The sequence below is a fragment of the Halichoerus grypus genome, chromosome 10 (assembly GCF_964656455.1).
Source record: "Halichoerus grypus chromosome 10, mHalGry1.hap1.1, whole genome shotgun sequence".
Lineage (NCBI taxonomy): Eukaryota > Metazoa > Chordata > Mammalia > Carnivora > Phocidae > Halichoerus > Halichoerus grypus.
The window spans coordinates 19,667,684-19,693,321 of NC_135721.1; the positions used below are offsets into that span (position 1 = coordinate 19,667,684).

Sequence of the window (25,638 nt, forward strand, 5' to 3'; positions counted from 1 at the left end):
TGCAGTAGACACCCAAACACATGTGGTCTTATCTTAAAGCCTGAGCACGCCTTAACTGAACCTTGCTCAGTTAAGGTTCGACAAGTCTTTAAAATAATGAATGAATGATTATGTGATTCACGAAAAGAAAACTAACAATAAGGGGCAGATCTAAGTAGATGGCCACCAAAGCCAGAAGCTGGAACGTGAATTCCCGAGCTGAGGAAATGCCCCAGGAAGACATGAGTGTCAACCGCTGGGGGGAGGAGGGCCCGCTTTGCAACATGGCCTTTTTAGCCCCTCCCCGGCCTGGGCCTAGTGCCTGAAGATGAGCACCACGGTCAACATTTCTGATCCGGGTACATAACAGCAGAGGAGGAAAGAGGGATAGTAGTGAAGAGGAAAGGAAAGCTAGACTCTAGCACCAAACACGTAAATGTTACGGAAGTCTTTATAAAAATCCTTATCAGGATACTTTACATGTGCGATTCTTGAAGAGGCATGTATGTAAGGTCTGAGAATGCATTCCGATATTTAATTTGGAATTCACGTACAAGGTAGTATGGGAGACAAAGGCGCTACGGAGCATGACTCCAGCCCTCCTCCCCGCAAATTATAAAATTTTAGAATCTCTGGGATCAGCTATGTCTATTTCCGTCACGTTACAAATAAGGAAGCTAAAGTGCAGAGAGGGGAAAGACCTTCTCAAATGCATCACGGGCAGAGGCTGAGTCCAGAAACCAGGCCTCCTGAATCGCATTCCAACATTGTTTTAATCCAATCTCACAATGTCAAATGGACAGTCACAAGAAAACAGCAACTCAAGGGAAGGAAGGGCTCAGGACCAAAGGAGCGGAGCAGGGGACCAGTCCCGAGGGCTGAGAAGGACCCAAACCTGGAAAGATGGAGTGGCCTGCATGCACGTGGGTGGCCCAGGAGGTGGGGAGTGGAGGCAGCTGGGGGCTGCTGGGCCAGCTAGCTCTATCCCTCTTTTAGCCCCATACTTTAGTTGGAGGAGAAGTCACGACTGCAAACCAGGAAGATCCTGTTCTAGGTGAGTCATTTGGGTGCAAAACAGAAGCAGCCTGAGATCAGTTTTGCCCCTGGGAATGCTCTACAAGCATATCCATGTGGCTCTTACCTCCTTATCTAGGGGAAATCTTGGTTTCCTACGAGTAAAACAGGGATAAAAATAGTTCTTATAGTAATTGCAGACAATATATCTGTCAAATGACAAAAATAATACAATTTAGTAATGAGTTTGATGTCCTTTGTTCAAGGGAGAACAATCCACGGTTTGGGGCGTACAGAGCCTAACAAGAAATGGAGCACTCTTCCTGAGGGATTCTGGATAGGATCAAGCTTGACGGAATATTAGGAGAGGCAACTCGGAAGCAGGGCACGATTGGCTAGGACGTCGGGAATTTCCTTAAAAGGCTGGCAGGTCCTGATTTCTAGGGTAAGGTGAGCTAGCGTGAAAGCTGAGCTGGACAACTGTGATTGGTGCCTGTGAGGTTTCGGGGACAGGTGTTTCCCATAAGCACAGAGGGACCGAGGTTTAGATTTCTGCCCTGGGCTGGGCCCCTGGAGCAGACTCAATTTTGTGGGTCCCGATACACAAATTCACTTAGCTCTGGGGTGAAAGTGAACGCTCTTGGCACAGTGCCTGGCATGAAATAGGTGCTCAGTCAAGTCCGACCCCTTTAGCCTGGTTCCAGGGTTGGTGCGGGCCCCCTCCCCCCCCCCCGCTAGACCCCGCCCACTACTATGGCCAGCCCCGCTGCTTGCTTTCTCATCCCTAAAAAGTTGGGGTTGTTCTCAGAGCTCTTCTCTGTGTCCCGGGGATGAAGTGAACCCTCCAGTGTGCAAACGGCCCACCCACTTGGGAGACCATGGGAGCTGCTAGGATGACAATTTCACAGCCCATGCTAAAGGCCAGCCCTGAAAGTCACTCTGATTACAGGCTGTCAAAGGCATGCCTTTAAAAACGTGCTCAGCCTTTTGGTGAAGTATTCTTGTCATGCCTGCCCCCAAATGGCCTCACCTCCTTGAAGGGAGATGTTATTTTTGAGGCCATCCTGCAAAAGTTCAGGTTGTCATTCATTTATATATGGTGGATAAGTGAGGAATGCCTACCGGCCAGAACACCCTAAAACTACTAGCCACATACTTTGCTAATAATTTGGTTTTAGTGCTTAATGATCTACTTTGTGTTGCCACCATTTCTCATGTCTCCTGTAATAAAGCCCAGGGGATCACACCTAATTCATCCCAAAGCCCCCAGCACAATGGCCCCCTACTTAGTAGGTGCTTAGTGATAGCTTATTAAATGGAATATAGCGCAGCAGGAGATGACCCTCTGGACATTCACAGGCTGTTCTTCCCGGACAGACAGGAAGCAGTCCGTTGAGACTGCAGGGTTATAAAGCAAAAGGAAGCAACATTTGCTCTGCTCAGAAGCCATGGCACAAATGGCCCATAACCATATGAAAAGATGTCCAGCCTCACTTAGTATCTGGGAAATGCCAATTAAAATCATAACAAGATACCGTTTTTTCCCCACCCGTTAGATTAGCAAAACATTGATGTTGGCAAAGGTGGAAGTCTTCTCATACCCTGTTTATGGGAGCATAAACTGGCAGTTGCCCTTTTTGGAGGGCAATTTGGCAGATCCGACAAAAAGCAAAATACACATTCCCTTCGACCTAGCATTTCTCTTCCTGGGTGTCTGTCTTAGAGAAACACAGACGCACAAAGAGGCATGACCAAGGATGCTCACCGCTGCAGGTAGTCAAGCAGCCAAATACTATAACCAACACGAACGCTCCCCACTCAGGGTGGTTAAGTAAAATCATGGTAATCCATACGGTGGGACAGAACCGTAATTACACGGCTAGATTATTGATACTTATCGTAAGTGAAAAACCAAGCTGTAAAATGAAACGACAATGTGGTTCCATTTATGTAAAAAAGGAAAAGAAACAAAAGCAACTGTGAAGCAAAATTATACATTTTTTTGGATAGATGGATAGAAAAAAATCACGTCGTATATGCGCCAAACTAACATCAGGCACCTCTGCTGGAGGAATTAAAACCACGGGGGAGGGATGAGTTTTTTTTACAAGAAGAACGTATTTGGGTAATACTTGTGTCATTTAGAATCATTTCAAAAATCACCCGGCTCCTGTTATATGCTAGTCCTGCCCTAGGAGCTTTAGATATTAAGGATTACTTTATCAACCCACACAATTCTGAGATTAGAATTATTGATTCGTTCAGCACACCTTTACCCAGCTCCTTCTGAATGCCAGCCCTGGGGACAGAGGTGCCTAGAGTGCCTGCATCTACCAGGCTCGGGTTGGGGAGAGGCAGAAAGCAAGCACGGGCAAGTGCTGCTCGCGGGGACATGCGACACGCCTGGGAGCGCCCAGCATAGCCCAAGGCCAGAGACAGCTGAGGGACCTGGGCTCGGTGAGATTAAAAGCGATGCTGAAGGTCCCACCTCTGGTAAGTCGCCAAGCGGCATCTGAACTAGCCTCCAAAGGCACCCTTCCCTTCAGGAATATGAAAGTTTTGCTACCTGTAGGGCAGCCTAGAGGCAGGGGATGGGGGAGCTGCCCGATGTAGGAGGGGGATGGAAGGGGACAAGAGACTAGCCTTGAGCCACAGATTATTTGTCATCATCACTACTGAATGTGTACGAAGCATCCCGTAAGTGTAAGGATGCCTAAGTCCCTCCCTTCAGAGGGAGAGCCAGGAAAGAGACCAGATCCTAGATCCGCAGGACACGGTATCCTTGTCTCGACAGAACTTAGGATCAGGCTGCGGGAAGAGACTACTGACAGAGCCACGACATCCCCCAGCTGCAAGTGAGTCCTGAAACCATAAGCAGCGGGGAGTCCACAGCCCCTCTGGCTGGATGACTGTTCCAGCTGCCTGACTAGCCCTCCTCACCCCCTCTTCCTCACAGTGGCAAGAACCAAGGAAGTACCACATGTGAGAAGCCCTTCCTAAGCCCAGAGTCCTTGGGTCCTTCTGTTCCGTTAACTGTCAGAAAGAGGAGCCTAGGCCTTGCCCTCCCCTGGAAGGAGGAATTGCCTCACACCTGTCCTCCCTGCTGCCGGGGCCCAGGCCCCTCTGCCCACCAGGGCGGGGCAGGTTCTCCTGGGCTCAAGCACAGCAGAGGCCCAGCAGAAACAGCAGGAGCACAGGGTGGACAAGACTCAAGGCCCCACCTTATCCATGAGAACCTAACCACACAAGTCCCCTGGCTCCGTGCTGTTCTCCAGGTACACTGTCAGCGCCTCTGGAAAAAACCATATGGAAACCAAGGGCTTGGGGCCTCAAGGCAGAAATCCCCGGCCTGAGCTCTCTGAGGGGGTGTCCCACATTCACCAACCTGTCAACTGCATGGCCAACCCACAGCCATTTGTTGAGCCTATTTCCCCTGCCCAACCTCCAACTGGGCATGATGGGGGAAGACACGATTAACACGTAAGAAATAGTGAAAAATACCCTATGAGATATCACGGAGTGCTAAATCCAAAAATACTGACAGTAAGGGCTACGGGGTGGAGAGAAGGAGGTCCCTGTGAGCCGGAGAGCCTCCGTGGACTCACTCCCAAAGAACAGATCAAGGAAAGCCCAGTGGGAACAGAGGCAGGGAGGAAAGAAGAGTCAAATATAAAGCGGGGACTGGTCCCTCTTAGAGGACCTTTCTCTTAGAGAATGATAGTGAAGCGGGGTGGGATGAAGTCACAGCAAGAGTTGACACCTTGAGAAACAGCCGGAGGATTTCTGGCACCATGAGGGAGACAATGGGGAGCCGCTGTACATTATAGAGCAGGGCCTGGTCATGATTCAAGCAGAGCTTAGTCCTTAAAAGGATTAGTGAGGAAGTGAAGGGAATCCGTGATGGGAGAGACAGAAGATAACACCTCCCCACCTCCAGCCGGAGTTCCCACCTCAGCCCCAGGGAAGGAGCAAATGTCTCATTTTCCTCACCTGGTTATTTTAAATTTCATTCCTTTTGTGATATTCTAAACCTTCTTAAACATTTTTTTCTGGGGGAGGAAAGCCTGGGGAGGTCGGTAATCTCAGATGTAAAAGTCAAAAGTAAACCTCACTCAATAACTGGACTGACAAGGGTGTCATGGCAAAAAGAAATTTAGCTGACGGAGTATTTTGAGGGAAGCAGGCCCCACAGGTGGGGCATGTGGACCAGGAAAGGGGCAGGTGCAGACTGGGGTCTGGTGGAAACCCCAAGACAGGACAACACAGTCCTCAGGCCCCACATCCTATGCCCCACCACCAACTTCCCTTCCTGATGCTGAAAAGGCCATGCTGCCTTGTGCCCCAGGACCTTTGCACAGGCTGTACACCTTTCTGCAATGCCCTTCTTCCCTCTTCCCGAAATTCTAGTTCATCCCTTAAAAGCCAAAAGCCAAAAGCCACCTCTTGCTGATGCATGGATGATCCGGGCAGAATTGAGATCTAAGCCCCTTGGGGTGATGCTCTTCCCGAGGTGCCCTGAAACCTCATCCCATCTTGTGATAACTAGGAATTCTCCAGGCTTCCGGTACTGCCAGTACCCCCCAGCGCTCAGACATGGAGGGTTCTGGTCGCCCAGTAACAGTGCCCTGGAGGAAGTTTTAAAGAGCAGGTGTTGCATTCTGAGGTTAGGACGTGCTGGCTGGGCCTTCAAGTGACACTGCCTAGGAAACAGCTGGAACCATGCTTCTGGGAGGGGAGGTGTCTTTTTGGGAGGAAGGCAGGTAGTAGGATCTATGAGAGCACATAAGTGGTAAGGGGATCAAGAGTGGCAGGCAGAGATCTGGGGATGCCATTGTCATGGGACAGAGGAGGAGGCTGAGCAGATGCAGTTGGGGGAAATGGGGAAGAATTTCAGGGCCAAGGGGCACCTGGGTGGCTCAGTTGTTAAGTGTCTGCCTTCAGCTCAAATCATGATCCCAGGGTCCTGGGATGGAGCCCCGCATCAGGCTCTCTGCTCAGCGGGAAGCCTGTTTCTCCCTCTCCCACTCTCCCTGCTTGTGTTCCTTCTCTCACTGTGTCTCTGTCAAATAAATAAATAAAATCTTTAAAAAAAAAAAAAAAAAAAAGAATTTCAGGGCCAAGGTCAGGAAGGCCGAGGGAGGCGGTGTTAGAAGAAAGGGTCGATGCCAGGGAACGGGGTGAGGTTACGAGAGGAGGAAGGGTTTCTTTACCTCTGGTAAGCCACTCTGCTGATGACAGTTAACTACTCTTTAGTCTGAAGGGAACCTGGCAGTCTTGAGAGCTACCCGTGTTTCCCCAACATTGCTGTTACCTGCAGCTAGCTCTCCTCAAGACCGCTGGCCCAGCCCAAGGCGGGCTGGTACAGCACTGGGGCCAGGCCTCGGCGGGCAGCAGGAAGCCTGAATGGAGCCCGGGCCCGTGGCCAGCGCCCAAGTGCGGCCCCTGCCCCCCAAGCCTGAGAGGGAGGGGACCAGCAGTTCTGACACCTGTGCCGGCAGTCACAGAATTCTCTACGGACATCTTTAGTCATAGAATATAAATAAGGAAGGAACAGTTTGGCAAAAAGTATACTTTTTTTTTTTTTTAAGTAAGCTCTACACCCAGCATGGGGCTTGAACTCATGACCCGGAGATCAAGAGTCTCATGCTTGACTGACCGAGCCAGCCAGGCGCCCCAGAAAATATATTTTGGGGGCAGGGGCAGGTCTCTACATCTCAAGTCACATATACCTCAAACACTTTCAATTAAATCAACTTTTTAAGTTTTTCTGATAATGCTCATTGATTACCTTTCTTGGCTGGGGCTGGGGAAGCAGATGCCAAACACTTAAAGTTTACTAGAAAAGCTTTTGATGATTGTTGAAGCTGGGTGAAAGGTACGTGGGGGTTTGTTCAGCACATTACTGTCTGTACTTCTGCGTATACTACAAGAGGTGCATGATAAAGTCTTTTTAAATTTTAGTAGGAATCTTAACATCGATAAAATGCATCGACTCTCTTAATTTTTCCTGCGAGTTGAGAGAAGATCCCCTTTGCTATGGCAGCTGAAAGCAGGCTCCCATACTGCTTCTTTAGGGGAGCATACTTTGAGAACCACAGAACTTATAAATGTTCCAGGTCTAAAAGTCACCATGCCTACGCTTCCGGCCCCCGGGCTCAGGGAGAGCAGGAAAAAGCAACCCCCCCTGCTGGCCACCAGGGACTGATTAGTGGGCAACTGACCAGATGGCAAGAACAGCCCCAGCTCCTGAATTTCGTCCTAAAGACCACACTTTGTGCTCAGGGTCAAGTGCCTCTCTTCTCCGGGAACTTCGACAGGCTGCTCCTTTTCCAGGCTCTTCCAGGAGAGAAATTTCTGCCTTCCTGGATCCCGAAGGAACTGGAAACAGTCAAGTAGCCAAACCCCTACCTTGTTCTGACCTTTTTCTAGAGCAAGCTCTCACACAATGTAACGCCTTCCTTTGTAGGCCTGGGGTAAACGCCCCAGATGGCGGCAGCTCAGCAACATTTCCGCTCACTTCCTGGTGCCAGAGGTCAACCGCCTTGTCTCTGAGGATCAGACAGGAGAGCAGTCCCTCACATCGGGCTTGATAGGCTGCTGGCTCCTTGGTCTTTCAGTCTCCACGGCCTCACCTCCTGTCCCTGCTGCAGCCTGCCATGGGCTGGCTTCCACCCCCATGGAAGCTTCTCTTAGAAAAGTCACCGGCTACCTCCAGGTTGTCAGAGGCGATGGGCATGCCTCTCAGCCCCTGTAGGCCTCTCTACACAGCCCATAAATGGTGGGGTTTCCGTGGATGCGATCCTGGGACTTGGCCTCTTCTCTCTCCCTGTCTCTAGATGAGCTTATCAGTTTCCCTGGACTTAAACACCAGCTTCTGCTCTTGACATCCTCCCACCTTTGCATCTGCAGCGCAGACTTCCCTACCCCCCGAGCTCCAGGCACCTCGGCCTCTCAGACTGAACTGGCAATTCCCACCAGTCCCAAACCCGCTTCTCCACCTGCCTTCCCCATCTGAGGACATGGCACAACCATCACTGGGTGTTCAAGTGAGACCCCTCCGAGTTGTCCTTGGGTCCTTCCATTTCCTCCCCTCCTTCACCCCTCCCATCCATCAGCAAGCCCTACTGATTCTATCTCCAAAATACGTCCTGAATCTGCCCTGTCTCCATTGCTGCCCCTTTAATCCACATCAAATCATTCCTCTGCACAGAAACCTTCCATGTACTCAGAATTATACCAGCTTCTGGCCAAGACCTGCAGAGCCCCACGTGATTGGACCACTGCCTACCTCCCAGCCTTGTCTGACCCCACTTTCTCCCTCACTCGTTTCACACTGGGCATACTGGTCTCTCATTTCGCCAAACAAGCTGGGGTCTTGCTTGTGGTGTTTCCTCTGCCTAGAACATTCTACCCCATCCCGCTCCTCACCAGATACCTTCCATGGGGGTCGTGAGCAGCAAGGGTCGGGGGGTGGAAGCTAGCTAGTAGAGGGATTTAGCAGCAAGAGGCATTGAGGCAGTGGAGAACTGAAGGACCAAGGAGCGACCAGATCAGAGCCAGCTCTCCTGTTCCTTTAGGTCTTAACTTAAATGCCACCTCCTCCAAGAAGCCTCCCCTGACCACCCCCACCTAAAGCAGGCCTCTGTTATCCTCTATTTCAGCCCCTCCTTTACTTTCTGTCTTGTTCTATCTCCTCCATCAGAATGTCAGCTCCACGAGGCCGGGAATTACATATGCACAGAGCCTAGTACGCTACTCGGTACACGGTTAAGTGCTCAATAAACGTTTGTTGAACAAAAAAAGAAACCAGTCACTGCCTAGCAGTTAAGCAGTTCCCTGTAAGTGCAAGAGGTTAACCTGAAGGGGAAACTGAGGCTCAGCCGGGGCCTGACAACAGCTCCAGAGGGTGGCTGAAGCTAACTTCTGGTTTTCCAATTCTGTGGGACAGGCTGGGGCCCAGGCCAGAAGGCACCTCACCTCCCTTTTCCAGCGTGCCAGCCACTCGTCCCGCTTGCGCTTGCTGATGTAGTAGGGGTCCCCCGCCTGGAAGGTGAGGCGCGGCATGGGCCGCTGGCGGAGGCTGGACTCCCAGCCCAAGCCACCCCGCAGCCGGCCCCGGGAGCCCTAGGACAGAGAGACGACAGAGAGACAGACTGGCATTAAGATGGGCACTGACAGTCCCACTGCAAGGTTTGCTCCTCCTGAGGGGAAACTGAGGAGGCACTCACCTCGAACAGAACACAGGAGCTTTGACTCCTGGCCAGAGATGTCAACCCTGCAAGTGCTGGGCAAGGCCCTATTTGGGCTGGAGAAGTGAGCCACAGGCTGAGGGGGGCACATGGACGTGAACCAAGAGGGGAGGCGCTTGGTCTCAGACGGGGACCAGCTGGCTGCCTTGTTGGGGGGCTTCTAACCTCCACACCCATCTCCTTTCCTCCTTACACGGGGACATATAAAGAAGGGGACGGGACCACCTCAGGAATCCCCTCACACACATTCGCCACAGTTGGTCAGAGAGGTGGCTTTCTTCTAGAATCAGGATCCACAGAGCCCCTGGGGGTTGAGCAAAACACTTGCCTCCATTTTCATGGATTCGATGTTGGTCTCCTTCTGTTCTTTGCCTGTGGAGAGGGAAGAACAAAGGGACTGTCGGCAGAGTTACGGGAGTGGCTCAGAGGCCCCACCTTGTGCCTGGGGTCCCTGCCACGGGGACAGGGGTCCTCCAACCATTCAGTTGTTCATGTGTCAAACCTGGATGGCCCACCATGTGCTAGGCACCATGCTGGCCCCAAGGACTCAGAGCATGGCCTAGAGCAGAGAAGGGACTGGGGCAGGTTCGGAGGCCCAAATCCGAAGGAACGATAGGAAAGCCAGGGCCACGGTTTCTGGCCCACTGACTCTGTCTCAGGCACACAAATGGGGTCGTCTAGGAACAGCTCCCTTCCCAGAGGAGGGGCCTAGATGGCACAGTCTCCCCCTGCCCTGGAAGGGAGCTGCATGCTGCTATGGAGTGAGGCAGAGATGTCCTGGGGGGCAATGGGGTACACGGCCACTGCAGCAAGACTCTGATAAAGCAACTTTGTCTCTGAGGCTCAGCATCCTTATCTGGAAAATAATGATGCTGGAGATGATTTCTAGGGTCCTTCTGCAGTTCTCAATACTGTGGTTCTGTTATTGATACCTGCCTCTGTGCCCCCATTCCCCACCCCAGTCTCAGGTCTCTGAACCTTTATTCTAAAAGACTAAAAGATTCTAAAATCTAAAAGATTCCAGGTGTTTCCGTGTGACCTCTGTAACCTCTCTTAGCCTGTTTTGTCACTGAATCAAGATATAGCCAACTGTTCTAAAATCTTTAGGTTACTGGGAACATCGAGTGCCTGGAGCAGGACTTGGCATATAGTAGGTGCTCAATAAATATTACTTTGGATCCCTTTCCCTAAGGCATCTCCCTGCTCCTCTTCCCTGCAGCTCTTCAACTGGGCCCGGATTCCAGTTCCTAGAAGGAGAGGCTTCCCTGGGGGCAGGAGGCCCCAGAAGTTCTGTCTATAGGACAGTCTCATCCTCTCCCTGTCCCAGCCCCACACAGGAGGGCAGCCACACTCCTCCAGAATATCCTTGTGCTCCTACCCTGGGCGTCTCAGGTCCTCACCCGGATGCCCTTCCCAGGCCCAGCACGCGCCTTGCAGTCCAGCTGCCCCTGGCTGTGGGGCTGGCGTAATTATGCCTTCCAGAACTTCGGGGGGGGGGGGGGAGGGAGGGGAGCCCCCCCTCTCATCTGGGCCCCTGAACTCCTTTCTCTGAAGCCAAGAGGACTGAGCTTGGGCCCAGAGCAGGAAGGTCGCTGAGGCTGGCTCATGGTAGTTGGGGTGGGGGAGCCCCAAACGGAAAAAACAGCCCCTACTTCATCTCCCGGCTCTGAGGCGGAAACCAGACACAGCATTGAAGGCCCCGGACAGGAAGTTTCTTTCCCTCTCTCTCACTAGAGAAGCCCTGGGGCTCTCCGTGTGTGCCCCCGGGGGAGGGGCAGTCCCGGGGTTACAGCGCCCCCGGAGCCCGGGGGAGGGGAGGCAGGGCCGGCGCTCGCAGGCCCCGCCCTCCCCCGGCAGCCAGCATGGGCACCGAGCCGGTGCCACGGGGGCGGGGGGGGGGGAACAACGGGACACGGACGTGCCAGTGTCTGTCGTGGGCGCGCGCGCGGTGGGAACGGGGGTGCCGCCAACACTTTACACGACAGGCTTTTTAAGGTATGTCTCACCCGGGCTCGCTGTCTCTTCCTCCGTGCTTCCGCTCAGCACAGCCAGCTCCCCCGACTTTTTCTCAGGCTTCCTGGAGCCGGGTCCCCCTCCCGCCCCCGGGGGTCCCCCACCCCTTTTCTCAGACCTGCTCGTTCTCCCGGCGAGGCTTTGGGCTGCCAGAAGGGGGCGCCCGCCCTTGGACCAGGCCGCGGCCAGGGGTCCCTCGGACCTCTCGAACGTTTCCTATGGGGGTCCCTCCGTGGCATCTCATTATGGGGAATCATCTATTCATTCGGATGAAAGAAAATCAGGGTTGAAGGGAACTATAGAGATGATGGAGCACCTGTCCAGCCCCTAGATTTTGCCAATGGGGAAACTGAGGCTGGGGGTGGGGGTGGAGTGACTTACTGACAGAGCTGAAATCAGATTTCAGGGCTCCTGAATGCCAAGCCCGTTCACGTTACCCTCCACTACCTTCCTGTTCTCCCCTTCCCCATTCCCTGGCCCCCATGCTCCTCCAAAGAGAATTGCTTTTCCTCGTGCAGTTTCCAACTGGCTTCTTTCTGGAATTTTCTCCCTGACAGATTCTGCACATGCCCACTGAGTGATATCTCACACATAACACACACACACACACACACACACACACACACACACTTTCCAGCCTGGCCCAGCAAAACAACAAACTGGGCTGCCTCCGAATGCAGCACTTGTCCTGAGTCAAGGAGGGTCAGCTGCTCTCTCAACACTCCCTCTGCAGTCCATCTGCTCCTGGCCCAGACCCAGGGTCACAGGCGGGCCAGGTGGCTGCATGCCTCCCAGGGTGGCCCTGGCAGGCTCAGACATGACCCTAGAGTATCTCAGGTCCAGGGGGCAGGAGAGGCCAGGGTGCTTCCAACACTTACCCATCGGTCTAAGCCTATACTCAGCCGGGGGACCCGCCCCAAATTTCCTTTAAAAGGAACCCAAATCTCCATGACAAGGCTAAGGCCAGGCTTGCCTCAGAGGACAGTCACTAACCCAATACTGGGTGTTCCATCTGAGCAGAAAAGGGTCCTTTACTAGTTGGATAATCTTGGGTAAGTAACTTAACCTTTCTGAACCCTCAGTCTCCCCATCTGAAAAATGGGGACAATAAGAGTCTTCCTGACATGATCACAAAGATTAAACAAGAGAACGTGTAACTAAAGAGCCGGGCTTCTTAAACTTCAATATGCATCGAAATCAGGATCTCTTTAAAATGTAGATTTTGACTCCACAGGTCTAGGGTGGGGCCTGAGATTCGGCATTGCTAACTTCAGAGGTGATACCAGGCAACGCTGTTGGTCCATGGGCCACTTTGAGTAGTGAGGATATAGGACAGTCAACACGTAGTCAATATTCAGTAAAAGAAAGCCATATTACCATCGTTTCTATGAGGATCATGGCAGCATTAATGCTAGGAGTGCAGAAGCAGTCCCGAGGCCGCCACCTGCCCATCCAGGTGGCTCTTGGCCTGATGACTCATCATCTCCCCCATTCCTCCTTCTTTCTCCTGGCTGTACTATCAGGATCTGGGGCACCTGTGTGCACAGGAATGTTGCCTTAAAGTCCTCCGTTTTTCCTGTATAGGAACTAATGGGAGGGGTTCAGGGGAGATGGATCGGGCCCCCTGAGAGGAGACCTGGAGTGAGGGGAACGGATGGGAGACCATGGCCAACGCATTTCCTCCCTGGGGCCTCAGTCTCCTTCCACCTTGGAACTAAGCAGCTGCGTACGTGTTCTGTGTGGCTGCCTGCGGGCCAGGTGGCCGAGCCTCCAGCAGACCGCTGCCTACGCCCCCGGGCAGCACCTCGCCGGTCTCAGCATCCAGGCAATGCATGGTGGCCTTCAGGGGTCCCCCCCAGCTCTGAGGCTGCCAGCACACAACACAGGAGTGCTCCGAGGCTACTGGGGGGTCAGGGAGGCTTGGAGCATTGGCCTGCCACACTCAGCACTAAGATTCTGAGGAAGGTCCCCTGATGTGGGAAAATCCCAAACCCAGGAATCACCTCGACACCATCTCTCCCCTTTCCCCTTGGGTTCCTGGCGCTTGTCCGCTTCTCCACCTCTGCTGCCACCTCATTACAGCTGCCCTCCTCTCCACCACACCTGCAGCAGCCCCTAACCCGGCTTCCCAGCCCCTCGGTTCCACTCTGGGAACCAGAGAGCAAAGTGATTTTTTCAAAACATAAAGCAGATCATGTCACCTGCCCCCCGCCCTCCCCCCCGCCGGAGGGTGTCCTCAAAGGCCTGCCCTGGTCCCGTCAGCTCTCACACCCTTCTTCCTTGCTCTCTCACTGCAGCCTTACTGGTTTCTGTCAGGTCTCTGGGTGCCCTGCTCCCTCCCACCCAGGAGCCTCTGTACCTGTTTTCACTCCCTCCCACACCACCCCTCACCTGGTGAACCCCCAGTCATCCTTCCACTTCCGTGGAACAGGCCGGGCTGCCTGGGGTTTCCCTGGTCACAGTTCCTCAGAGAACCGTGTTTATTTTCTCTTAGAGAACCTATCTCCTTGTATAATCACACGCCTTTCAGTGTGAATTTCTCATTAACGTCTGTCTCTCCAGCGGACTTTGAGGTCCTTGAAGGCAAGAACCAGGATTTTGTTCATGACGGTTTGCCCAGATCCTGACACACACACACAATGGATGTTTCATATACACCTACTGAATGACTGAAGAAGGAACTCTGGAGAACAAACGGAAGTGGAGACAGGGAAACACCAAAGTGAAAGCAAACCCTCAAGGGTTAAGAGCGGCCTTAGAACTATGGCTCCATCCCACCAGGCGGGAAGGACTGCAGCTTACTGCCAGTCGTGGTGGGGTCCCAGGAATCAGCACATGGTGGGGGGTGGAACGTATGGGCTCCCAGTTTCCGCTCTGGAATACCTGGTCTTCTTAGCAGGAGGGATGGGGTCTCTTCTCCCTTTCCTCCTCAGTTTCCCTCCACTCCGGCCCCTTGAACACTCCCGCCCAGTGTCAGGACCTACCCACAAGGCACTCAGGTGAGGCCAGACGCCCTGGGCAGTTCCGGGCTAGCCTGCCCCGAGCCCCACTGCAGAATAAAAGGAGACAGCAGAAGGGCACACCAACTTTGAAGCCAAGACGGAATGCATCCTGGATCTACCACTTACAGGCTCGGAGGCCCTGACCAAGTCACTTCATCTCGCTAAGCGGCAGGTTTTTCCTCCCTTAAAATGAGGATAACAATACCTCTTGAAGAAGATTGTTTGGAGAACTAAAACAGCGAATACGGAGTACCTTAAAAAGCGCTTTGCACATAATGGGAACATCATAAATATTAGTTGAATAATAAATGAATGAAATATATATATATTTTAATTTGGAAATCTCCTTTCTGGAAATGCTCTCAATCCTGCATGAATATTGGGTTTAGATCCATGCAAAATAAGTTATGCCAATTAATCGATTTACTCATTCCATCAGACGCACTTGGAAGACTTTTTGAATTAAAATGCACATATGCAAAACAACCTGGCAGGGCCCCGGGAGGATCAAATGTGATAATATATGAGGAAGCGCTCTGTAAACTGTGAAGCCCCGTACAAATGCTAGTTGTCCTCATTACTAACATGTTTACAGCTCGGTTGGCCCTGAAATCACTGGCTTAACCTGAAAGAGAAAAGTAGGCAATTTTCCAGGACTCCAGGGCAAGACCAGAAAGTGTGGGGAGGAAGGGGTCTGGGCCGGGGCGGCGAACTGGCCACCCCCCTCCGCCCCACCCCCACCCTGCTCAGTCACAACCACACTTGAATTGAGTCAGCTGAACTGTGGTGCGTTCGAGACATCTGTGCTGGGGCAGCTAACTGGGGTTTCAGGGCTCCGAGGGCATCCACTGCCTGGAGCACCCAGGCCAGGGGCTACACACGCAGTCCCCGGGAGCTGCAGGTCTTGTAGAAGAGGAAGCAGGCCACGTGAGGGCTGAAGGAAACTGAGGCTCACAAGCAGCCTATGAAGGGGTGGGGGGGGTCGGGCAGGGGGACAGCCATCACCCCAGTCCTGCAACTGTTGGCGTCCTATAAATCCACTGTTGCCAGATCTAGCTTTTTTTTTTTTTCCACGAGAAGCCAAAACTCCAGATTTTTATGTGAAATTTCTTGATTTTTAAATACTGGCAACTAATTTTTGAAAATGTTTAAAACACTATATGGGCCAAATAAAACATGTGTGCAGGCTGCAGCCAGCCAGCAGACTCCGGGGTACAGCCTTGGCAAGTAGACCTCCAGCTCCCGTGCCTCCTGGGGCCTGCTGGCCCCCAGTCTCTAACCCTTGGAAGAATCCTGGGGATCCCAGAAGAGGCTGCCCCTTGCGCCCAGGACTCACTCTCTTCTGCAGGGGCTCCTCGGCCATCCTTGGGGGTGCAGCAGCCATTCTCCACGGCTCTGGAGGCTTCGGGCGGGGTCTCAGCCGCACCCTCTCCCTCTGCTGGGGCCCCGCCCTTCTGCCCTCCAGCGGGGCTCCCCTCCTCTGGCTGGGGCTCACTCCGCTTCTCCAAGTCCCCGTTGGGTAACAGCTCTGAGGGGCCTGAGTCCTGGGCCATGGACGGGGACTTGGAGGTCACTGCGGGGTCCTTTGGCGTGTCACTGCTTTCCACCTGGAAAGATGAAGAAACAGGAGGCGACAATTAGATCAGTGGCCTTGCCTCTTTTGGATCACTAACCCCTCTGAAGTTCCGGTGAAAGTTATGCACCCGTTGTCCAGAAAACCTTGTTCACATAAGTGTCCGCGCAAGCAAATACACACACAATTCTGCTCTCAGTTTTAAGGGATCTCTGGGCCTGACTCCCTGAAGTCAACAGGTTTGTGGACTCGAGCATAAGAAGCAGAAGAATGCAGGCAGGTCTGCCAGCCTGGTTTCAATGCCCAAGCTGTGACCCACGGCAGCTAGCACCCCCACTCCCTGAGGTGACATAGGGCCTCCGAGCCTACTCTGAAGCCCCTATTAAAAACAAACGTTCCTCTATACGTAAGTGGGGAAAGAAATACATATATGTGTAAGTGAAAACAAACATTCTGGGGTGCCTGCCTGGCTCAGTCGGTAGAGCATGCAACTCTTGATTTCAGGGTTATGAGTTCAAGCCTCACGCTGGGCTTACTTAAAAAAAATAAATAAATAAATGATTTTTTTTTAAAAAAAACAAACATTCTTGGGCGCCTGGGTGGCTCAGTTGGTTAAGCGACTGCCTTCGGCTCAGGTCATGATCCTGGAGTCCCTGGATCGAGTCCCACATCGGGCTCCCTGCTTGGCAGGGAGCCTGCTTCTCCCTCTGACCCTCCCCCCTCTCATGTGCTCTCTCTCTCTCTCTCATTCTCTCTGTCTCAAATAAATAAATAAAATCTTCAAAAAAAATAAAAATAAAAAAATAAAAAACAAACATTCTTCACACTATCCCTACTTCAAATCAGGACCCCTCCTCCGAAGACTCTAGTGCCACCAATCAATTCGGGTAACCTTGGGCTGATCTGACTTTTGCCAGATCCCTCCGGCTTTCCTTTTGGCCTCTAAAGGCCCAGACCCAAACAGGGACTAGCTGCGCATTGGAGCAAAAGGGTCAAAGGAGGCCTCCCAAATAAGCATTCTGTTGGGCCCCAAAGCCCAGCACAGTTCTTTCCTTCAGCTCTGGACCCCCCGTCTCTCCGGCACCTTGACCCTGGAGATCCGCAGCCCCCACAAGCAGTTTGCAGCGTCCACAGTAAGCGCCCCCTGGCATGTGGTCTCACGTTCCCCTTCCAGAAGGAAATGTATCCCTTCATCCCCAAGAGTCTAAGAACAGAACTTGCTACAGTTCCAGGTAATAAGACTCACATCAAGGGTAATCCTCTAACTGTCCTCTGTAAATGCCACTGCCTGGTGGGCAAGGCTCCTTCTCACCATGACCACCCTTTAGAGCCGCTCAACCTCCCTGAGGAGGCTCTCAGAGAATTGCTCAAGGTCACACACTCTGTAAGGACAGAGTGAGGGCATGAGAGCCTGGGGAACACTCTGTCCTCGGCCCTGCGGGGGGCAAGTAGGCTAGAGCATCTCAGAGGAATGGAGGTGCTCTCTTGCGGAGGAAGAGGCAAGCGTCCCCTGTGCTCATGCCCACGGGCACAGGGCTGCCCTCAGCAATCCCACCCGGCTCCATCCGTGGAATGCCTCTGGGAAGGGCAGACACGTGGCTAGCCTGCCACCCCAGCAAGGCGCTGCTCAGGAGGGCGCTCGGCTGCTCCACCTATAAGGGGAGATCCCTAGGCTAGTCCCCTGAGGTTTTTTCCATCTAAGTCTTTTTTTTTTTTTCTGTTTATAAAAGTCAGACACATATAAAACCTCAAACGACACAAAAATGAGTCGTGGTGAAAAGTTAAAGCTCCTTTTTCAATCCCCCACCTCTGAAATCATAGGTAAACCCTTATTAACAGTTTGGTGAGGATCCTTTCTAGACTTTGTTTCTACGTGTCTACAATCATGTGTGAGTTACATGTTTACACACATGGATTCACACGCACAGCCAGATCCAGAATTTTTTTTTCTAATAGGGTGTCTTGCTACTCAGTGTTCTATAACTTGCTTTTTCACTTAACAAGCATAGTGGGCATCACTCCATACCCGTGCATATGGATCTGTCTCCTATTTCACAGCTGCTCAACATTCTATTGAATGGATGCTCCATAATTTATTCAAACAGTTCCCTAATAGTGGGCCTTTGGGCCGATTTGCTTTTTGCTGCAATGAACCCCGTGCACTTACAGTTCCGTGCGCCTGCATATGTCTATAGATCGGGGTCCCAGAGATGGGCTGGCTGGTGGAGGGCCTGCCTAGGTGTGAGTAGACAGGCCAAATTCCCTCCAAAGAGGTGTACCCCTCGGGCACACCCTGACAGCCTCAGAGCGCGCTGGGCTCCCTCCCACACAGCCCGGCAATCTCCAAGGCTGCTTCTGCTCTAAGGTCTATGTCCTCAACTCTGAGCCCACTGCTGTCTGCTGAGGAACCCCCAGGGTGGCAAATAGGGACAAGGGCCTTGGGGACAAAAATAAATAAATAAAAACGAAATAAAAACCAGAGTCTTCCCTGGACAAGGTTCCAGGCACACAGAGCAGCCTAAGGGCGAGCAGAGGGACTTGCTAAGCTGTTTTCCTGGCTGAGTGGGGCAGCCTGGAGCAGGCCTGCTTCCAGGAAGGGAAGCTCCCAGGGAAAGCTGCAAAGGTGTGCAGTCCTCGGCGGGTGGGGGTGGGGGCTAGAGCAAGAGAAGGAGGCAAGAAGTCCTCTGTTGGCCTAGCCTTGGGCACAGAGGGCTGAAGGCAGCAGGGCCAGGAGGTCAGACACAGGAATGCGAGTGAGCAAGTAGGCCCTGTCTTTCTCCTTAGCTTCCATCCCTGAGTGTTGGGACACACTCTGTCCAGGACTGAGATGGCCTTTCCCACCTCCCAGGTCAAGCCAACAGGGTTCCCTGGCCTAGAACGCCCCTCCCTAGTAGAAATCCTCTCACCTCTAGACAGCCCAAGCAGAGTGGGGCATGCCCAGGCCCCCACAGCCACCCCGATGTCCAGCTGTGCTGGGCATCACAGAGCTCTGATCGTGCCTCTGCCAGGGAGGTGGGCTGGGGAATTCAGGTCAGAGTCAAGCTCTTACCACGGCCGTGTCCTTTTACCTTCTGGCCACTTGCTGCCCCACAGACACCTCAAGTTGGAGCAGGCTCCCAGCCCACAAAGCTGCTTGAGACAACTCTGCTGTCACTAACTTCCTGCCTGGGGACCACATGGCCTCCTCTCACCCTGGGACTCACTTCCTGTTGATTGCCATAGCAATCTCCATAGCAGAGAGAGCCAGGAGTACCTGCTCTGACCCCCCACGTGCTCTCATCAAGCATCCCTCCCAGGCCGGCCCTGGAGGACCCCAGGCTGCAGCAGCGTGAGGCCCACACCCCTTCCAGAGGTGGGCGAATGAGGGGAAGGGAAGCGCTCTGCACAGCCCCCGCCAGGGTTAGCTCAGCATGCCGAAATCCCCCTTGATCCCCCCAGGCCTCACCTCCTCTCCTCCCAACTGAGCCACCCTCTCTGGTTCTAGATGACCCTGTATTAGCCAAAGTTCTGGGATCGGAGAAGCTGCTGACTCCCACCCAGGCCAGCCTTTGATCCAACTTACCCCTCAAGAACCCCCCCACCCTGGGGTGACTGGCTGGCTCAGTCGGTGGAGCATGTGACCATGATCTCCAGCTTGTAAGTTTGAGCCCCACATTGGGTATAGAGATTACTTAAAAATGAAATCTTAAGGGGCGCCTGGGTGGTTCAGTCATTAAGCATCTGCCTTCAGCTCAGGTCGTGATCCCAGGGTCCTGGGATCGAGCCCCGCATCGGGCTCCCTGATTGGCGGGAAGCCTGCTTCTCCCTCTCCCACTCCCCCTGCTTGTGTTCCCTCTCTCGCTCTGTCAAATAAATAAATAAAAAATCTTAAAAAAAAAAAGAAGAAGAAGAAGAAAGAAAGAAAAGACCCACACACCCCCTCTGCCCCACCCCAGCTAGGAGTGGACCTTCACTGGCTCCCTCTCTGGGGCCCAGGCAACTGAGCAGGTTGAATCCACGTATAAGAAACTACTGAGAGGGAAGAAGGAGGTCCACAGGTAAACGGACTGAAGCAACTGTCCAAATCTCTTAGAGGGGCTCGGTGCACCCTGAAAGGGGCATCTTTGATGAGAAGAACAGCCTAATCCACACCTGGAAGCCACTAGGAGAGCCAGGCCTGCACCCTTCTGCCCCCACCTCTCAGCCACCTCCTGTCCCCCATCACCCTTGGCTTGTCCACTCCTGGAGTCAGGGACTTTGCTTTCTCAGGCTAGACTCAGGGCGCTCAGTATCCGTAACTGATTCCTGAATGCCAAGCCTCGCTTAAGACTCAGAACATCCTGCTCGTGTGAGTAGAGGGAGTTTCAACTTAGTTGCACATCAAAAGTAACTGTTTAAAATTCTGTTTTTGTTTGCTTGTATTTTACAGTTGCCTTCAAAGGAGAGACAATATACCCTGAGATACTCATTTTTCCCTGTGGGGGGAGGGGGAGCAGCAGAAGCCCCTAGTCCTTCTAGAAGCACCACCAGCAGCTGAAGTTGACAATTCCAACTTCCTCTGCTTCTCACCTGTGAGGCTGGCGGGGGGGGTGGTGCGGGCAGCAGAGGTCTCCCCTGGAATTGGGGGTTGGGGGGGCAACAGATTTGGGTAAAGTCTGATCCTATTGCCCTCTGTGCGCCTACCCATGTCCGATTTGCCCCATTCTGGATCTTCAGACCCTGCCCACCACCTCCTGGGGTCCCTCAGAATTCGTTGCCCTTTGCCTTCTGTCCAGGCAAGGCCCTCCATCCCAGGACAGCTGCTTCCTGCTTCTCTGTTGCCTGCCACCCCCACCTCAGGCTTCCCCCCCGGGAGCGGCTTCTTCCAAGCTGGTGAAGGCAGTGCTTCTCCCCTGGAGGCAGTTTTGCTTTGACTGTGTGTCTGAGACACTTCTGGTGGTCACGCTGGGGTGGGGAGACTGCTGGCTTCCAGTGGGTAGGGGTCGGGGATGCTGCTGAAACCCGCGCTAGAACAGGGCGGTGACCACAACGAAGAATTATTCGGCCCAAGATGTCAATAGTGCTGTTGTTGAAAAACCCCGGGCTGAAGGTCGGCGCACTGACCAGAGACTGCCTTTCTCTAAGAACCTTTTTCAAAAAAAATTTTTTTTAAACTTAAAAAAAAATATTGTGGTAAAATATACATAACATAATATTTACCATTTTAACCATTTCCAAGTGTACAATTGAGTGGCATTAAGTACATCCATATTGTACAACCGTCACCACCATCCATCTTCAGAATTTTTTGGCACCTCAGACTGAAACTCTGTCCCCACTAAATAGTAACTCCCCATTCCCCCCCGGCCCCTGGTCCCTGGTCACCACTACTCTGCTTTCTGTCTCCTCGGGAACGTCTGAAAGTCTGCCTGTCTCTTATACACACACTCACCCCTGGGAGGGAGGCATTTGTGCTAGGCCCCGCCCCCTAGCCCCCCAGCAAAGGAGTGGGGGTAAAGTCCGCTCCAGTGGTCACCGAACCCCCAGCCCACTGCAGGCATGGCTTGTTCACAGAGCTTTTCACACCCTATCTCATTACAGCACTCCTGCTCTTAGGCTGCACCTCATTATTCACTGCGTGTCTCCCTCCTAGACTTGTGAGCTTTGCCTTACTTATTTTTTTTTTTTATTTATCTCCCTTCCAACCACTCCACCTACAGCTCCCCAGCACAAAGCACAGCACCCGGCATAAATATGCGTCTACAATTAATAAATGTAATTATCACGTTTGTCCTGATGTGTAGTGCTACCCTCACTTTTCTGAGGGAAAAGGCTCCAAGGCTTGCCTCAAGTTACACACCTTCTAAGTGGTAAAGCTTCCAGAATGACCCAGGTACAAAAGAGTCATTTGAAAGCTGGCTCCCTCTTTGGGTTGAGTCTCTGGAAAAACCCAACCTCAAATCCCAAGGGTTCCAAGGAGGAAAAGGAGGCTTTGATGTGCCTAAGCAGGGCCAGGCTGTTTCCCTGGCAGCAGCCACTGCAGGGACAAGCCGGAGGCAAAGCGAGGAGCAACCCTCGGCAGTGAACCTGTCCAGGCCCCAGCCCCTGTCCTCCTCCCCCTTTGCTGGAAGTCTGGACCAGACCCCAGAACTCCCACCCCTCCCTCTCCAGGTGAGGCCTGGTCTCCCAAAGTGGGGCAGAGTGCTGAAGCTCCAAATAAGGAAGTGATTTTTGAGAGGCCCTTTATTATAATAATAATAATAATATTTACACATAAAAAATTAAAACCTGGCAAATAAGAGATGAGGGAAACGATACAAAGGAGACAAGGCCCAGCCATGTGTGGTCAGAGGAGCCCATCGGCTGGGGGCGGCCAGGGCACAGGGACCAGCTGTCCGGGACCAGCTGCGTGCAGGCTCCCCTGGGCCCAGGTGTGGAGGGGGCAGGCCCAGGGCCCGGCCTCGCTCACTGGCAGCCCCTGGAGGTCAGAGCCAGGGTCCCAGGCTGGCTCTGGGCACCTGCCTCGCTCTCCCCTGCGGTGCTGGAGGCCAGGGGCTGCGGCTGGAAGCGGCCTTCTCTGCTGCACCCCAGTGCAGCGCTGGGGAGGGAGGCCCAGAGGCCGGCAGATGTGGGGCGGCCCCCCCCCCCCACGGTACCACCATTGTGCCTTTAAGGCCCGTGGCGGCACTCAGCTCCGTGCCAGCCGGGAACCCTGGCATCCGGCCAGCCTTGGCCTCTTGATTAAAGACACCCAGTCGCACGCACAGACACACAGGGGTGCGCTACCTCCTGGAGACACAGTCCGGGAGAGGTGCAGGGATGCGGCGGAGCCATGTCAACAGTCCCCCTCCTTGCAACTGCAGGCCCATCAGCCCCCGACCGAGGCCTGGATTTTCCCAGGTTGACTCCAGCTTCAGGAAACAGCCTGTCCCACAAGCACTGGCGCTGGGCCCACGCCTCCCCCATCCCCTCTGCTCCAGGCCTTCCTGCAGCCCCTTCTGCTGGCAGCCCGGCATCCGACTGGCCGGAAGTGGCCTTGAGGCAGGGAGAGTAGGAGAGGTCCACCCCGTGCCAGCTCCCAAGAGAGGTCCTCAAAGCCTCCCTGCTCAGCCTTCCTGGGGTGAATGGAGTCAGGCTCCAAGACTTTGGAACTAGGACCTCTGATTTCCTTTTCCCTGGTGGAGCAGCTAAAAGGGCCACCAGGGGGATGAAGGGACAGTAGGATCAGAAGCCAAAGAGGGCCAACTTTGGAAAGCCTGGGCATGCTCTCTGGGTCTCACCATTTCCCTCGCCACTTGGGCGGGGAGCTGCCTTCCCTCCCTCCTCCCAGAGATCTCTCTACCACGTGTGTGTGTGCCAGAGAGAGACAGACAGACAGACACTGATTCTAGGAGAGAACTTCGGGGCCCGGCAGAGCCTCAGAGGTCACGCAGTCCGTGCCGCTGCTGGCCATGGCAGGGACGCAAGAACGAGCATGCCTGGTGGTGGCCAAGCCGCTCGGGGTTCCGCTTCCAGCTGGGACACCTGTCCACCTGGAAGAGGGCCTGGCTGTGCTCTTTGAAGTCAACCTCAAAGGATTTCAGGATGAGCTGGAGGCTCCCTCTAAAAAACCATTATGTACAGGAGATCCATACATTTAAGTAAATCTCTTTTGAAGTGATTTCTATTTTCAACCTCTACCATCCATGCCTGGGGTGTGGTAAGAAGGAAACCCACCATGGGAAATGGGGCTTTTTTTTCTATGCTTCACGTACCTTTCTAAAGCTTCAAATGGGTATCTCCCCACCCCGCCGCGCCCCTACTGGGGTGCACTCCCCCTGCCCCACCCCACAACGTGATTTCATAGCTTTAATCATGTCCCCTCTAGCTCCTGTCTCTCCAGACTGGAGAGCCATAATCTCTTTCGTCTGTCCTCACTTGGCACCACAGCCTTCCCCTTGATCAAGCTAGCTGCCCGGCTCTGGAGCTTTTCCAATTCAGGTCTATCTTTCTCGAGGTGGCAGGACCAAAAGGCACCCAATTCTCTAGGCGAGGATGATGAAAGGAAAGCAGCGACACCAGCTCTGTCCAGATGCACCTGCCAGCGAGTCCCTCCGCACAGGAGTGGCGCCGGCGCAGCTTGGGCTCTAGAGAAGGCTGCAGGCTCCTAGGAAGCCCAGGGAGGCCAGACCTGGGGGAGTGAGTGACTTCCCTGGAGGTGGCCCTGGAATGTGTGACCCCAAGGAAGGGAACAGGGAGGGATGAAAAGCAAGGGGGAGTTTTTGGAAAAACAAAATGGAGATGCTGGGATTTCACTGAGATGCTCCCCTACTAAGTAAGACCAGCTATCTAGAGTGGCCTCTGCAAGGGCTGTTGCCAAATCTGCTCTCTTCCAGAAGTCTCCCTCCGTCTCTGACAGTAACACTGATGCCATCCCTGGGGCCTGAAACATCTCCTTCCTCCCCTTGCTCTCCCCGGTCCGCGGCAGCCAGCGGCGGGGGCCCTGCCAATTCTGTCCCCCGCTGCCTCCCCCCAGCAGGCTCTGGGGGGTGTTTTCTGGCACCCCCCCACCCCACCCCACCCTGCCCTACCTCCCTGCATCCTCTCGTGCTCGACCCACCATGCTCACAGATGCCAGGCCCAGCTTCCCAAAACAGGACTCCCATCACTTCACGCCCCCCATCCCCTCAGAAACCTTCCAGATAAACACATTTCTGAGATGATAAAGCATAAACCCCTCAGGCCGCCTGCAAACGACCTCTCCAACCCAGGACTAATGTGTCCCTCCCCCGGTGCACATTCCTCCCTCCACACCTTCGTTCAGGAAGGTCCCAGGTAGGAAAATCTCCCACTTTGCCCTGGACTTCGAAACATGACCTCCCGCCCCCCTCCCCCCAACACACACACACAACATGTCTTTGGCACTTGAAGACCAGCCCAGCAGCCGGCCTCTCGGTACTGGATGCCATTGGTGAGTGCTGCTGACCAGTCAGGTGCAGGAATGGGCAGATGAATCTGCAGGGCACAGTTACAAGAGAGGTCTCTAACCTCGTAAGACGTGTGACAGACCTGTTTTCCTCACACCTTCAAACACGTGAGCAGAGGGGGGCCAGCAGTGTCCATGCAGGCTCACGGGTAGGGCAGACCTCGGAGGGGCTGGCGGCTAGGATGGGGAGATACTCTTTCTGGAAATTTTGTGCATAAAAACAAGGGGGGCACCAAGTCACTGAATCAAGGTTCCAGGGATTGGTGAAGGAACGATTCTGACCTGGACACAAAGAGGGGATTTGAGCTCCGTGTTAACTTGGAGACAAATCAAAAGTTCCTATTAGACTGGCAAATGAGCCCACACTGCAAACTCCCAACAGCTGAGTTAAACTGTCCCCAGCTGGCTTAAGCTGTAGCTGAATGGCTCCCTAACTTCCCAGTTTATACCCCAAGTCTTCTGCTCCTGAAGAGGGGCAGCTTTGCCCTCTTGAACTCATTTGGGCATTGTGACAGAGGCTTAGCCTCCAATGTGGAGTGAGTAATGCTGGCTTTGGGCTGGCCTGGCTGAGCTCAGCCCCTGCTCCCAGCCCCAGCCCCTTCCCCCTACCCCTCCCTTTCTGGGTTATTCTTAGCAAGAGGTGACCTCAGAATGCTCCCACTGAGCAAAAATAACCCTGGAGGAAGTTGGTGGGTATAAATCTTCAATGAATAAATACAGATAGCTAGTAAATAGGGTATGGAACCCCAAAGGGCTGGTCACCCAGGGTCTGGTGGGCAAGGCAGAAACTGTCCCTCCTGATGCCCCAGCTGTAACCAGCATGAAAGACAAAGTGGTGGCGGGGCTGCCTGGGCTTGTGACCAGTCAGGACCCAGCTTTGGACGC

General features: G+C 53.5%; 1 protein-coding gene across 4 annotated transcripts in view; it reads right to left on the reverse strand.

Annotated features, from left to right (window-relative positions):
* DNMT3A (DNA methyltransferase 3 alpha) overlaps positions 1 to 25,638 on the reverse strand; it is a 102,346-nt gene that overhangs the window by 32,879 nt on the left and 43,829 nt on the right. For 3 of the 4 annotated variants that reach the window (XM_036110232.2, XM_036110230.2, XM_036110231.2), the window contains exons 4-6: positions 15,594 to 15,864; positions 9,571 to 9,614; positions 8,971 to 9,117 (exon numbers count right to left, since the gene is read on the reverse strand). In XM_036110232.2, coding sequence (XP_035966125.1) covers positions 8,971 to 9,117; positions 9,571 to 9,614; positions 15,594 to 15,864 — 462 coding nt within the window. Of the gene's footprint in view, positions 1 to 8,970; positions 9,118 to 9,570; positions 9,615 to 15,593; positions 15,865 to 18,879; positions 18,899 to 25,638 lie in introns of those variants that run through there. The other variant, XM_078056056.1, reaches the window with a different exon arrangement.